Source organism: Oreochromis niloticus, linkage group LG8 (genome assembly GCF_001858045.2).
Source record: "Oreochromis niloticus isolate F11D_XX linkage group LG8, O_niloticus_UMD_NMBU, whole genome shotgun sequence".
Classification (NCBI taxonomy): domain Eukaryota; kingdom Metazoa; phylum Chordata; class Actinopteri; order Cichliformes; family Cichlidae; genus Oreochromis; species Oreochromis niloticus.
In genome coordinates, this window is record NC_031973.2 from 16,945,045 (window position 1) to 16,960,861 (window position 15,817).

The following is a 15,817-nucleotide window of genomic DNA, read 5'->3' on the forward strand; positions in this document are numbered from 1 at the left end:
TATTGTGGTAAATGTTAATCAAAACAAATATTATTCAGTTTTCATCAAATTAGTAGAAAAATTAAAGCTGAATGTTTCGTATCTCACTTTCTTGTGTATATTATAACCCCAAACTATATTTTCATTATACCCTTTCCGTCCCCTATTTTTTTTAATTTATACTAGATCCATCTGAAAACAAAAGATGTAACTGAGTAAAGGTAGTGTCTCAGCAAAACATGTAGTTTCAAGTCTGCAAACGGAAAGTAAAGTTAAACAGGTTTTATTTAGCTATTTTATTTATGAATCCAATTATTTAATTTGATTGACCATAAAATAATGCAATAACCAATCTTTTTACAAGTGTTACTATTGATTTAAATATTTTTGCTCAGAAATTTTTTTTGGAACAAATGGACCAAAATTAAACACCACCACCACAGCTGTGTGTCTTATAACACACACAGTGCTGTCAATACTGTAGCTCCTCCCATGAAGGCGTTTCCTGCCTTACCTTTGATCAGTCAACCTATGACTGTTGTATTTTGGATTAAACAACTCCTGTGACACAGAGCAGAAGTAATACCTCACCTACTGTATCAGTCAAGTTGAAAAAACAGACTGTTTTTCATGGAAGCAATACAATGGATTGGATAATTTGTGTTACACTATTTTCATCTGGTAAGACAAGTTTGTGCCTTCTGATTTTGTCTTTAGTTCTTTAATTATGAATGAGTACAACCTGTGGAAAAATGACTGTAAGTATACACAGCCACAGTTTTCTATTTAAAAAATATTTCTTTTAGTATTAAAAACCAAAAAATAAATTGATGGTAAAATATAAAGTGAAACCATAAGACCTAGTAATATTTTTGTGATGGTCATTTCCTTATTTGCACTTTATCCTCTGTGAATCAAACTGCCTGCTGAAAAGTGACATGAGCTCAGTCAACTTCTGACTCTAAAAATAACTTCATAACTAAAATGTTTTGATGTTTTCTGTTGTAGAAATGCATCGTGAAAATGTCATAAAATAATACATTCTTATTTATTAACCCCACAAAACCTGTAGAACTGGATTTAAGATCACAAATAATTTAGTAGTTTATGCAGTTATTATATATGCCTTATTGTTTTATGCAGGGCGACACAAAACTGGAGACTTTTTACAACCATGACACACCATACTCTTCCTTCCAACCTATTCTCTCCATGTACTGAAAAACTTTAAATACTAAAGACTACAGTAATCTAAAGAGACAGTGGTGATAAGAGGAACTTGAGAGGGTGTCAGTATTATAGAATATCTATTTCTAAATACATTTAGTTTTTGCAAAACTATCAAATTAAGCTTTTATTGAACAGAAAGATTTATTAAAACAAGACAAAGTTAACTCTATGACAGATTGATTGTTCTTAGCATGGCCAAAAAAAAGGAAGTGTAATAAATGTGAGTTGTGTCATAAAGATAATTGGCACAACAATTCAGGTCTAGCCTTGTATAGAACAAGGGTTATGTAGTATTGCAACAACATCAGAGTTTCACTTTATGGCAACCATATAACAATAACATTTTCGTGCCTCTATATTGTTTTTATTATCCAAACTTCACACTACTGATTTAGATTTTCTTCTTTGGGGATGTACATTTGTGATATCAAACTTACTTCCCTCAGAGACTTTATTTCCTTTACTTGCATGTGGGTGTGGTACATATTGATGAGTCTGACTAGGAGGACAGGAGAATGTGCATGCAAGCAGCATTCTCCATTCTATTTTATTTTTTAGCACTGTAAGTAAGCACATGCATACAAAAAGGTTGTCTATTTTTATACTGTGGAATATCCTGAAACTAATTGTAGAGTTAAGCATTGATTTTCATCCTTTAAAGCTTTAAATGTCTGTAATTTTTAAATGGAGGAAGATATAAGAAGCAAAGATAGAATCTGATTTTAAATTTTAATCTTCAATATGTTTTTTAGCTTTATAAAATATCTGGCTTTAGAGCACTGTAGTGGTAATGACAGAATCACTGTAGCACAGGGGTGTCCAACATAAGGCCAGAGGGCTAGAATATGCCTGGCAAAGACTCCAATAAGACCCACTGGATGACTTTGGATCAAGTGAAAAAGGGTATAAATTTAAGACTTTTAAATATATTTTCATAGGTTTTACAGCATTTCCTCCTGATAAAGAGAATTGTACCACACCAAAGTAAATAAGTAATAGATAAACAATGAAATGACAGGAAAGTTCCTGTTTTTTCGATTTTTGATTACAATGGGTCCATTAAAGAAAACAAAGAAAGGATTATTTATGTGAAAGAACGAAAGGTTCTCTTGTATAATTACAGGACAGTCTGCAATTATCTAATAGAAATTTGTTGTTTTACACATTGAATTTAAGCCCAAAGGGTCATGCTGACAAGATGTTCTTCATTTACTACAGCAAAATGTCTTTGTCATATATACAAACTGAGACATACTGTTTAAATTGCACTCTTTTTTCGTATATTTAGCTATCTCAGGGAGTGTGTAGTTAAACAGCTATATACTGACACAAAGGCGAGTTTCAGTTGTCCAGCCCAGTCAACCAACACATCGTTTTCCCTGTCTGTGAGCTGTATGTGGTCCTAGTGTGAAATGACTTTGACATCTCTGCTATAGTGGTAGTCAAGACATTGTATGAAAATAAAACATAGACTGCATATAATTTCCTAAATGTGATTATAATGAGAAAGGCTATAATTACATTATTCGATTACCTTAAGTAAGATTATTGATGCCATTCTTTCTTTTTCTTCTTCTTCTTTTTTTAAAAAAAAATTCTCAGTGTTAAATGCTGCACTTTGTTTCAATATTGATCCTGTGGCTTGGAGGACCCTGAGTAACTCTGCTGCTGGTTTTGGCTACCAGGTGGTTCAAAGACAATCAGAGTAAGTCAGGACATGCATTGTTATGTTGGATGTGGGTCTGCACCTGCATGGTTAAGATTATTTTATAGATTTTGCACTTTTTGAACTGGCCTCTCTGTTATGCTTTACAGTAATAATTAAACAATATTTCTCAACAGAAAACATAGTGTTTATTTAATAATGATAATGATAATAATGATAATAATAATGATAATAATAATAATAATAATAATACTTTTTTTTTTAAAGTGCCTTTCAGAACACTCAAGGACACTGTCCAGAGCAGTAGTAAGTAGTAAAAATAGGCATAAAAGCAGGGAACATGCACAATAATGAGAAACATAATAGAAAGAACAGATTAAAAGTTAGCAGAGTGGACAGGTTATGTGGAATAAGCTATTTTGAACAGGTGAGTTTTGAGACTTCTAGACTTAAAGAGAGAAAATGAGGTGATATTTCTCATATCAGGAGGTAGGGAATTCCAGAGTCGAGGAGCAGAGCAACTGAAGGCCCTGCCCCTCCATAGTGACAAGACGGTGGGAAGGAACGGAGAGAGAACGAGAAGAAGAGGATCTGAGGCACCGAGATGGGATGGTGATCTGAACCAAATCAGAGAGATATGGAGGGGAGAGAAGATGAATAGTGAATGTATACAGAAGTATTTTAAAGTTGATGCAATGTTTGACTGGAGGCCAGTGAAGGTGCTTCAGGACAGGGGTGATGTGGTGGGAATCCCAGTGATAATATGGGCAGCAGAGACCTGGACACGTTGAAGCTTATTGATGGACTTTTGAGTAAGGCCGAAAAGAAGTGAATTACAGTAATCGATCCGAGAAGTAACAAGGCTATGAACAAGAATGGCAGTGGCATGTGGGGTGAGAAAGGGACGGAGATGATTAATGTTACGCAATTGGAAATATGCAGAGCGAGTAACATTATTGATGTGTGAGTTAAATGATAAATTAATTCAGCTAAGCAAAAGGTGAGGGAGGATGGAGGAAGAGTGGACAAATAAAGCTGGGTGTCATCAGCATAACAGTAAAACTGGGGCAAAAATCAGACTGGAACTGTTCATAGAGATTATTGTTATTTACCTACAATTCACTGTCTGGACTTACATCATTGACTGGATTTATTTCTTTAGTGTGCTCGTCAGTGCCCCAGTGGAACAATATTCACAAAATCGAAGCGGGAAAATTTATAACTGCACCACCTCTCCCCCAAACTGCCAAACTATCCAGTTTGAAGGTAAGTAATCATTTATTATTGAATGTATTGGCGAGATGTGATGGAACTCTAATAACAAGTATTTTGCCATCAAAGAAATTATCATGAGCTGCACAGAAGCATGTTTAAATAACATCATAATTAGATTTTCAAAGTAAATATCTTAGTTTGTAACATTGAGCCTTCAAAACTAATAATATCTTGCTAAAATAAGCAAGGAAAAAGTCAATGGCATTAATAATGTTAATGTTAAGATGATTCTTTTACTCAGACTCAATTATATGATATTAAAGCTGCCTGTTTTACATCCTGGTTTACAGTTGAGAGAAGTTCCTGTGTCTAACACCTGTCAAATGGGGAAGTGTTTCAGTCATGGTGCTTTGCAGTCATCGATTTAAGTCTTGTTTTCTTCCTTTCAATTGCCTTTTATGAGTATTTTTTTTTTTTTAAAAATATTGCTTGCTTTCAATACAGCACCAGATTATGCAGTCAACATGTCGCTTGGTCTGACAATGAAAAGTGACCCCACAACACAAAACACTGTGGTGAGTTGGTGAACTGCAGACATTACCAGTACATTGTCAAATTCTCTTGTTATAGTTAGAAAATGCATGAAGGCCTTTCCATGACAACCTAGTGTGCCTTCCACCAACACCCCATAAAATCACCTGATGTTTTGGGTACAATAAGTTTGGCATATTTAATGAGGCCATCCAAAATTTTACTTTGTTTACTGAAAAACACTTATAAACACTTAAGACATAGGACAGATATATAGGACTGGGCCTGCTTATTTTAATTCACATTTTTAACATATTCAAGCTCTGTTAAAAACTAAATTTATTTTTCAGCCCTGAAATGTTAATGTCAATTTATCACATACTAAAGAAGTTTGGAAGACTGAAAAGTGTTGAAAAAAAAAAGTTATTTAAAAAGATGTAAGAATTATAAATTGGTTAAATTTTGACCCAACCCCAATACTTTAAGGACTTTTAGCTTGGAAATGTTTCATGATAGAATTTAGTGTTGCTTCTTTAAATACGTTAAAGTTGTCAAAAAGCCAATTTCAGATTAATTTCAGATTTGTTTGATCACATGTTGAATTAATCATTGTTTGAGGGACAGGGAAGTAATCAGCCTACTGTATTAATGAATTGATTTCGTCTCCTCTCAGGTGTGTGGTCCAACCATCCCAAAGGACTGCAAAAGTATCACCATGTACAATGGTGTGTGCTTTCAGATGGACCATTCTAATAGGCTTGTTACACCCATACCACCTTCTCCTCAAGGTAACAGTTAATAGAATTTGTGGAAATATACCAAAAATGCCAAATTATTAATAAAAAAAAAGCTCTTGTTTTTATGTCCATGCAAAATCTCTTAATCTCAAATCAAATGAAACCGTACTGAGACTTTTGCTTGTACATGCTGGCAAAAAATAAGGTTTAGTCAAAAACGCAAGTGGAGTATATAAAAGAAAAAAAAATTGGGATTGATGGGGGGCTTGTATGATTTGGTGGTCTAAGGCACCAAAGGAGAGCAGAGATAGCTCAGTAGGTAGAGTGGTGGCCCCATGATCGCAAGGTCGGGGGTTCGAATCGACTGAACGGCTACCCTGAGGAACCCCTGAGCAAGGTACCGTCCCTACACACTGCTCCCTGGGCGCTCAATGGCTGACCACTGCTTCACTAAGTGAATGGGTTAAATGCAGAGAGGATTTTCCCCACGGGGGTCAATAAAGTATACATTATTATTATTATGATAAAGATTACAAACAAGACCAAAACTCCAGCCCTAAACTTGGATGGATAGATGGATCATAAAATTGCTATATCAAGAAATAACCAACAGGAAGTTGTTATCAAAAAAAAAAAAAAGAAGATATATTTTAACTTAATTTACTCCCAAGTCATTTTAGTACTCATTATGCAACTTTTTTAATTTAATAATGTGACCTGAAATGCAGTGTTCCATTCCATTTCATTCCATTTTATTTTATTTTGTTTCACCCATGGTACAAGTTATTCATTTCCTACACACAAACCTACCAGATAAAGACTTATTAACAGTGTAAACCTTAGGCTAAAGTCCCCCACACTGACACAAATCCCTATCCTAATTAGGACACAATCTCTCTTTTAATGTGCTGATTGTGGCCATGCTATCTGTGATTGTGACACAAACGTGCAGGAAGGAAAAGGCACAGGTTTTTTTCTATCCAGCCATCATGCATATAACTGAAGAATGTTTGTAACACAAATATTAATATAATTGCAACTGTAATAGAATTAATGAATTTTGTATAATGTGTTGGATTACCACAGTAAAGGCATTTCTTAAGTAAACCAAATTAAATGTAAAAACTGAGTTTAAGAATAAATGAAGAGGTTGAACTTTTACATTAACTTTAATAAGACCTCTAAAATTAGTTTGGGATCAATCTAATTTCATATTGAAATGAATCTCTTTGACAGCTTGCCCACCGTTGCAAGCAGACATTGCTTTTCTGTTGGATGGTTCAGGCAGCATATATAGTGGAGACTTTCAAATAATGAAGACATTTGTGAAAGCACTAATTCAGTCATTTCTCTCAAATGAAGCACAGGTAAGACCTGCAGTCCTTCTGTCATTTAAATCCATCATTTAAATCTATATAAAATAGTTTTCATCTTAATTTCCATTTCGCTCCATAAACTGTGGAATATTTTATATGTTTTGAATATTTCTGTTTTCCCTTTTGTTGTTGTAGTTTTCTGTTACCCAGTTCTCTTGGTCACCGATTGTCCACTTTTATTTGAAGAAATTTACCTCATCTGGATCAGTGGGGACTGACGTTGATGGAATCAGACAGCTCGAGGGAGCTACTTACACGGCTAATGCCATCAGATATGTTGTGTGAGGGATACAATAATATTACTGAAGCACTACAGTGAACTTATTGTCCAGACTTCCTGCCCAGGCGCTTTTTGTTCTGTGAATCTCATGACACTAAGTACTGTATGTGGCTCATGAAAGCCTGTAAAAAGACAGACTTAGGTTTTAAAGTATTATTTTTGACAAATTTAAGAGAAGGGCATTGCCAAGGCTAAATTCAAATACTTGCATTACCTGGATTACGGAAGTGCAAAAATATCTGTAATATGAAATAAGCATGACCATAAGATGCACTTTAAAATGTTGTTTTGTGTTAAAAGTACTTTTTTTTTTTTTAACTTGACAGGGAAAATGTTTTCATCCCACAAAGAGGTTCCAGACCAAATGTAAGGAAGGTCTTGATAGTAATTACTGATGGACAATCTACAGACCCACAAAATCTCCAAGGGGCTGCACAGCTAGCAGAGAGTAATAACATTATTCGATTTGCTATTGGGGTAAGTACTTCCATTTTTTAAACTTGCATAATGTTGAGTTTTATACTGATCATGTTGTTTTAGTCAACTTTCAGACAAAACTCACAAGACACTACACTATATACACACAACTATAACAGTAGATGATGGAGTACACAGGAGGGAAGAAATTTCACAAATTGACTTGTTGTAACAGTGGTATCATATTAGTACCACACTCAAATTCAGTGAGCTCTTTAGAACAACCCATTCTTTCATAAATGGTTGTAAAGAAGGACTGCACGGGTAGTTGTTTGGTTATTTATATCTATTTAAAAAAAAACACCTGTAGGTAGGTTAAGACTAAGACAGTGTATTTAAGTAAATCAAACTTCTTAAGCAAATGAAAAGGTAGAATCATTGACGGGAACATGAATTGTGTAAGTAATGCAAATACTTACACAATTCTTCATTTTTATTTTTTTTTCAACCCCTGTTTTGTAGCATAGCATAAATGTTATCATGAATTTGGGTTCTCTTAAGTGAATGCAGAATACCTGTTTACAAATTTTAACCTAAATAGGTGAGAAAATGCAGTCCATAAACCTATGGACCATAACCTGTACTGACCAAATCCTGCTGCATAGTCTTCCAACTCGAACATATCTTTAACAATCCTAGGTGGGGAATGCATTTAACTATGAGGCAGCAAAACGAGAACTGAGCACCATTGCATCGTCTCCCTCAGACAATCATGTGTTTCAAGTGGAGAATTTCAACGCACTTGAAAAAATAAGACAGGCTCTGCAGGACAAAATCTTTTCCATTGAAGGTACAAACAAATTTATTGTTAGACCTATTACAAATAAAATGACATACACTGTTTTACATTTCATATAGCATTACCTCAATCTATTTTCAAGGAATGCTCAAGAACTTTTATAATAAAGAGCAAAAATTATTTTGAAATTACTACTTAACTTAGCACAATTTAAAAAAATTAACTTTAAAAGTTCACATTGTTTTATTGTGTCTCTCTTCTACCTTTATGTTTATTTTTCTGTTACAGGATCTCAAAGCAGTGGAGAGTCACTGAAAATGGAAATGTCTCAAGAGGGATTCAGTGCAGTTTATGTGCCTGAGGTAATTAAAACTACCTGAAAAGCACCAGACAGTCTAGTCATAGAAAGAAAGATTCACATGTGCCACTTTTTTATGATCTAAAAGCAAACAGACAGTTATACAGTTAAATCAGTTTAATAAATTGTATATAAATTGTATTTTCTGTCTGCACTGTAGGGAATTCAGATGTCTATTGTTGGTGCAAACCAGTGGAGGGGAGGCTACGTGCAATACACAACAGGAGGCCAGAAGCTGAAAACATATGAGGATGTGTCTTTGGAGCCTGACAGTTATCTTGGTAAGAATATTACAGCTTTAACAATCTAACTCATACACATGTGATCATGTATATACACCACTCTGCTGCAGTTCTGTCACACAAATATGTTGGGTCACAACAAAATTTAAAAGGAATAATCAGAAGTCTTAATATGTGTTTCCCTTTTAAACCAAAATTCTAGGTTACTCCATGGCAATTGCTAAAACCCAAAGTGGCTATCTGACAGTTGTTGGTGCTCCAAGATATAAACACAGAGGAGTTGTGGTTGCTGTTAACAGAGAAAGCTTTGAAAACCAAAAGATTGAGCCCTTTTCATCACAGGTATGTATATGCAGCAAGACAGATCTGAATGACCTTGTAAATTATATATAAATTAATTTCTGAAATAAAAGCTGGTTTTTTTTCCTAAACATGAATGCTTTCATTAGTAATTTGTTGCTTACACAGTATCAGACTGGTGAATATTTCGGGGCAGAGGTGTGTACCATGGACATAAATAATGATGCCATAACTGATCTAATCTTCATATCAGCCCCAATGTACATGGAGCCTGATAGAGAGGGAAGAGTTTATGTTTGCAGATTAACTGGTTTGGTAAATCACAATATCATCTACTGTAATTAAATGTATCAGTTTATTTACCACGTTTTAATGATCTTAAAATATTCACTCTCCTGCTTTCAGTTTGTGGAGTGTAATTTTGATGATCCATTAGTACTAAGAGGACATGCAGCTGTCAAAGGAAGGTTCGGCTCTTCTCTTGCTGTACTGCCTGATCTAAACTCAGATGGATTCAGGGATTTGGCAGTTGGAGCACCTTTGGAGAATGATGGTGAAGGCAGCATCTACATATTTAATGGTGAAGGAGGAGGAAGAATCAGTCCTACTTACTCACAGGTACACAACATCAGAGAACTCACAAATATGACTAAACTCATCTATCATGTAAGGCCCATACTGTACAATGAAGTTTAATTAATTTTGATATACACAGAGAATTACTGGCTCTGAAGTCCAGTCAGGACTGAAGTTCTTTGGCCTCACAATCAGTCAGTCGTCTTTTGATCATAGTGGTGATAAACTGCCCGACTTAGCGGTGGGTTCAAAGGGTAGAGCTGTCTTACTGAGGTAAGTCCAAGATAGTTCAGTCCTGTGTTATTATTGTCTGTGTTATTTCTACCATCTCAAATGAATCTCATGTCAAATGAATACATCGCTGGTCAAAAGTTTGATTTGAAGACCTGTGCACTGGTTTTGTATAATGTAATAATGAATCATAAATCATCATAAATGATAATATGATTTATGAAAAGTGATTTTTAATCTTTAATTGAATACATATGCAGGATAAAACAGGCATCTATTTTTTTTCCAGAAGTCATATTATATTAGTCAAAGTTTGTCATGTCAAAAGCCTTTCTGACCATGAGATACAATTTTTTTCCTGTCTACATGATGCAAACCAGTATCACAGCAAAACGTCAAATACACACACATGCAGTAGGCTGCAGTAACAGCAGAGGGAGCTATTTTACTTCAACCTTGAAGAAAATCACGGGAAAGCATTTTAGCAGACATTATTAACACATTTATTTGCATATACATATTAGCCACCTAGCCTAATCTTTTCTGGGAATTAAGGACCTTGAGATGTTGTTTATACATTTTATTGTTCACTGCTGACTTCTTGTCTTTACATATGTTATCTTCTTCTGCTGGCAATTTGGTAATACAACTATTGCATTCAGTAATACTACTTCTGCATGTTTGTCCTCTTTACATTTTGGAGAGGCAAAGCGTGAAACAGACACTGCCTGTTCTAAAAATGACTTCTATGCAGAGAAAGAAATGACTACATTACCAAAAGGAGGACAGCTGTTGTACTAACTAAAAAAAGCCAAATGTTGTTTGCCACATGTGTTTTCCTTCTTTCCAGATCAAGACCCATAGTAATGATTGAAGCTGAGGTGTCATTCAGCCCAAACCAAATCCCTACTCAGAATGTAAGCTGCTCAAAACCATTGGAGAACACAGCTACAGTCTGCTTTACCATGAGCAGAGTGTCTACAGTTGATCGAGGTTCTTTATTCTCCTCACTTTTTCAAAATCAAAATGGCACTGCTCATCTGTTTTCATTTTTTAGTGTATGTACATTTGTAACATTTTAAACTCTGATTTATTCCAGCTCAAGCAAGAATTAATTATACATTTACACTGGATGCCACTCGCAAACCTCCAAACAACCGAGCTTATATTAGTGGGAAACAACGAGAGGAGTCTCAATCAGTCATTGTTGACTTAAGTACACCAAACTGTTCAACTGTAAACTTCTATATTGAGGTAAAACAACATCAGAGAAAAACTAACATAACCAATAGATCAAACTGAATTTGGTGAACAGCAGATTTTGATTTCCATTTTGCTTTTAAGAGTCTTCCAACACTGAACCTAAATCTAACACTGCTGTCGTTTTGCAGGCCTGCCCAGACGATGCTCTCAATCAACTTTCCAATGAGCTCAAATTCACATTTGACGGTTTTCCTTCCGACACAAATCTCAGACCAAGTCTTGCTCAGCAGGCTCAGACAACAATAATTTATCCTGTAAATAACTTTACAAATGTACTAGCTGGACATGAACTGAAGAACACAGCATTAGTTTTGAACTTACTTTTTCTGAATTAACTTTATTGTTGGCATGCAAAACTACTTCTAGTGAAGTACTGGAAATAAATGAGCCAACATTTCTCCAGTAGCACATCCCTTCAGTAAATGTAAACTTTATTAAAAACTGTGCAGTTTTCTACTTTTGTATTTACTTTTTATGTATTTGTTGTTTTTGACCCTAGGGAGAGCCTGTGTAGTTCTCAACTGCTTAAACAGCAGTAGCAAACTACATCTACTATCTTATGAAGTGTCTGTCTGAGATGATTCTTAGATAGCTTAGATAGGTATGCAGAGGACTTTGATGTTTTCCAAAAGCATATCAACAATATTAACAGAAATCTTGTTCCCATTAACCAAAATGGAAAAGCACAGCTTGATGGCAGAACACACAGATTGTTTGTTCGATTCACCTATGTTTCCTTTATTCTGTAAATAATGTGTAATATAAACGCTTTTCACATCATGCTGTGTTCCACAGTTGGGTTTTGAGATCAACTGCGGCACTGACAACAAATGTGTCGATGACCTGAAAGTGGATTTCAACTTCACCGGGTGATTATACAACAGACAGGGAAACTTTACCATTCCCCAAGAAAGCGTCAAGGTCTATTATACTTTACACAGAGACAGGGTTCAAATACTCAAGAAGCTGTTCTTTTGACAAAAATAATAAAGAAACACGAAACAAAAGAGGCATCAATCCACTTACACAAAGTTAATCAACAGCATATCAGTTCACCAGTGGGCAAATGGGCTTCTAGATGAAGAGAGCATCAAAAAATCGCCAATTCACACATATCTCTTCTCTACACACCCTTACACTAATCTGCAGGTTAAACCAGGGGTGCATAAAAAACCACAGCTCAAATGCCCCCACCAAAGGCACCCAGACACCTCCATTTTAGGCCCTCAGGTTCTTAATAAAACAAAATACAAAAGTCATTCATTTTTCAAAAAGATTAGAAAAACCATCAACTATGGCCTTTCACATACAACACATTCATAAGTGTCATACATTAAAGGGCTCAAAGATTTGACACAATACACAAAGTATAATAAAACATTGTATTTAGCATCCACATTGAAGCACAGCATATATGTTACATACTACATATTTTGAATTCTAACATAGTATGTTAGAATTCAACACAAACACATGCTATATTTAGCTTATGGAACGTTCAACAACACAGTGCAGTCTGTTTTCCTCTCCCTTTATTCTCATCCTCCTTCATACTCTACAGATCCTCAGAGGTTAAAGTGGGCATGGATGAGCTTTTGAATGTCACAGTCACAGTGGAGAACAGAGGAGAAAACTCCTACAACAGTCGTGTTATTCTCACATATCCAGCTGGACTCTCCTACAGGAAGTTCACCATTCAGCAGGTAAGGCATCAGGATCAAGTCTGTATAAGTTCATCACTGATCTGCTGCTCTTACAATCCATCCAGCAGTCATTTTATTTTCTAATAAAGGGAAGAATTGAGTGCAAGTCCTTGGACAGTGAAGATGGTTTATCACGAGGAAGGACAGACTGCACTATTGACAAGCCAATTTTTAAGAGCAAAACTGAGGTTTGTATTTTGGTGCAATTTTCTCATCTCACTTCTCATATCTCAAAGTTTAGTAAAAAGATGTGAGACAATCAGATTTGTCTCCTTTATTTCAATTAAGGCTTTCTTCATTGTCTCCTATGGGATTGACACCAACAGTCAACTTGCAAGAAAGATCTTTGTCACTGCAAATGTCACCAGGTACTGTTCATTTAGTCATTTAAGTACTCCTTGTTTAAACACCCCACAGATACAATACAAATCATTTCACTTCTCTCTTTCAGTGGAAATCAGGAGAACACTACTACAAGTGAAATCTACAAAATTAAAGAGATTGCTGTGAAATACAGCATTTTTATGACATTTGAAAAGTATGTGTTGTTGTATTTGTAACAAAAGAAATTATTTGCAACCCAACATTTTTTTGTCTTACACATTATTCATATAATGTTTAAATTATATATTTTTAGCACCCTCAGCTACAGCAATTTTACTTTTGGGATAAATACTTTGCAGAAACCAGTTCGAAAATCAGTCACGGTAAAATATAATAAAATATGATAAATATTATTGTGTGAATTAGACCTAACCATTATAATGCTTGACTGCCTTTTTCTTTTCTCCCCATGTTTTAGGTAACAAATGATATCAGAGCGCTTAATTTCACTGTGGTGATCAAGGTTCCAGTGAAGCTTGGTGAAAAAGAGATTTGGGTGAATTTGAGCAGCCTACAGGTAATAGAAAAGATACAAAAATAGGTCACAATTAGCTGTCGGATGGGTGAATGTGCTAAAATTAGGACCAATCACCCTGACATTAATGTAAGTGTATTTCAGATTGCAGACTGTCAGAGAGGAAATGATGAAGAACCAAGTGTCACAGATTTTGTTCCAAAGATACGAAAGGATAAAGTGGTGGTAAGTATGCCTCTGCACTTTTGCTACCTACCTGTTAAAACTGAACCATGGTACAGATTCAAAACATAACATTGTACTGAATCACAGATTTGTTTCATTCAATTTTCTTGAAATCACCCACAGGATTGCTCTGTAGCCATGTGCAGAGTGTTCAAGTGCAACACATTCATGGGAAGACTGCAGAGTAGGACATACGAAATATCTGCCAACCTCAGTTCAGGATGGATAGAGCAGGTAATTAAATGGTAGTTTTGATAAATGATTTATACATATTTGGATTATAGGTGGTCCTATGTACTTGAATATGTTAATAATTTCTCCCTTAAATAGAACAATATTTTTAATTCAGCCTCATCCTAGTCTATATTTTTTTCCATAGATTGGAATTCAATCTGCTAAATTCCTCTTGACCAGTACAGCCACTGTGGAGTATGACAAAGAACAATACATCTACTTTTCAACAGGGTCTAACAACAACCCTCCTGTTCGCAAGGTGATTTCACATTACTTTCTCTTGTTTGAGATGTACAAGAGCTTAAATGTCATCCACATTGTGTCTCTTCATCTCTCAGATTGTAGCAGAGGTAGAAGTGTACCCTAAGCCAGATTTCACTAAAGCCATCATTGGAGGATGCCTGGGAGGGTTGGCTATTCTGGCTTTACTCACTGCTGGCCTGTATAAGGTGAAAGACTTGTTACAGTTTTTCAATGCGTCACTCAGCTTTAAGATTTTAAGAGATCATGACCAGTTAAAAAAATGCTAAAGGTTTTTATAGTCACTCATATAGTTACTTTCATTCATTTTGTTTGCAACTGTAATACACAATTTTTGCATTTTTATGTCTTTTCCTTGCACTTCTAGGCTGGGTTTTTCAAGAGCAAATATAAACAGATGATGAAAGAAAGTGCAGAAGATGCTCCAGGGAATGATGCAAGTGCACTCACAGCAGAATAAGAAAATTACATTTGTAATTGTACATTTACTGTATATGAAAAATTTAAGGCCCTTCTGATATTTTTCGGAATGCACAGTGTTTGTAGCAATGTGCATACTACCACATTTGATTCACTCAACAAAAGATAGCTTGTTGTGTTTGAAATCACTCATTTTCTTGCTCATTTACTATTATCTATAATAGAGGCTCCTAGCTCTGTCCTTCCACTACCTTCAAAACTGGGTTAGTAATGAATGGAAACGACCCAGAATATTATTTTTTTTTATAAATTATTTTATGATCTCCTTCAGGAGCAGAAAACTGCTGAAATTAAATTATCTGAGCAGAAAAATACAATTATCAATCAATGGCTTAAACTTCAGACACCTGAGGACAAAGGAGACAAAGTCTGAATACTCAAATAAATGGATGAGATTAAATTGGCTTGTCTGTGAAAGTCCTGTGATGCATTATGGTATCAGAATATCAGAATCAGAATCGTGTTTATTGGCCAAGTATATGTGCAGACAAATACAAGGAATTTGGTTCCGGTAGATGGTGGCTATCAAGCACAGCAATGTAAAACACACACACACACACACACGTCTATATATACATTACACATGCATACACATACATACACAAAGCTGTGTAAACCAACTATAAATAACTAAACTTATGTACATAAAATACAGAAATGAAATGAGGTGGAATGAATACTACAAAATGTACATAAGGTGCAGTTGCAGTCTGGCAGTGGGGAGCAGTGTGACAGGTCAACTGTTTAGAAGGGAGATGGCGAGGGGAAAGTGTCTTTTCAGAGTGAAGTTTAATTTTTTTGAAGAATCTTACTCTTACTGATCTGATCAACAATAAAATATGTTTTGTCAGCTTC

General features: G+C 35.2%; 1 protein-coding gene across 3 annotated transcripts; it reads left to right on the plus strand.

Moving 5' to 3' along the window:
• Positions 1 to 538: 538 nt before the first annotated feature.
• On the plus strand, positions 539 to 15,478 carry LOC102081848 (integrin alpha-M-like). Of its 3 annotated transcripts, XM_019362651.1 has the most exons (30): positions 539 to 660; positions 2,812 to 2,914; positions 4,038 to 4,141; positions 4,595 to 4,665; positions 5,295 to 5,409; positions 6,595 to 6,725; positions 6,870 to 7,015; positions 7,341 to 7,491; positions 8,131 to 8,281; positions 8,519 to 8,592; positions 8,749 to 8,869; positions 9,033 to 9,172; positions 9,299 to 9,445; positions 9,536 to 9,748; positions 9,846 to 9,979; positions 10,788 to 10,930; positions 11,037 to 11,191; positions 11,329 to 11,454; positions 11,996 to 12,069; positions 12,762 to 12,903; positions 12,993 to 13,091; positions 13,192 to 13,271; positions 13,355 to 13,441; positions 13,541 to 13,610; positions 13,706 to 13,804; positions 13,907 to 13,987; positions 14,111 to 14,221; positions 14,367 to 14,480; positions 14,560 to 14,670; positions 14,850 to 15,478. In XM_019362651.1, the coding sequence occupies exons 1-30, from the start codon at positions 624 to 626 to the stop codon at positions 14,940 to 14,942; spliced, it is 3,423 nt and encodes a 1,140-aa protein (XP_019218196.1). In that variant the 5' UTR covers positions 539 to 623; the 3' UTR covers positions 14,943 to 15,478. The 3 variants fall into 3 exon arrangements, with proteins under 3 accessions (XP_019218196.1, XP_019218195.1, XP_019218197.1); XM_019362650.2 differs by lacking the exon at positions 539 to 660 and having other exon boundaries at positions 2,831 to 2,914; positions 3,143 to 4,141; XM_019362652.2 differs by lacking the exons at positions 539 to 660; positions 13,541 to 13,610; positions 13,907 to 13,987; ... (2 more) ...; positions 14,560 to 14,670; positions 14,850 to 15,478 and having other exon boundaries at positions 2,832 to 2,914; positions 3,143 to 4,141; positions 13,706 to 13,799.
• Positions 15,479 to 15,817: the final 339 nt, after the last annotated feature.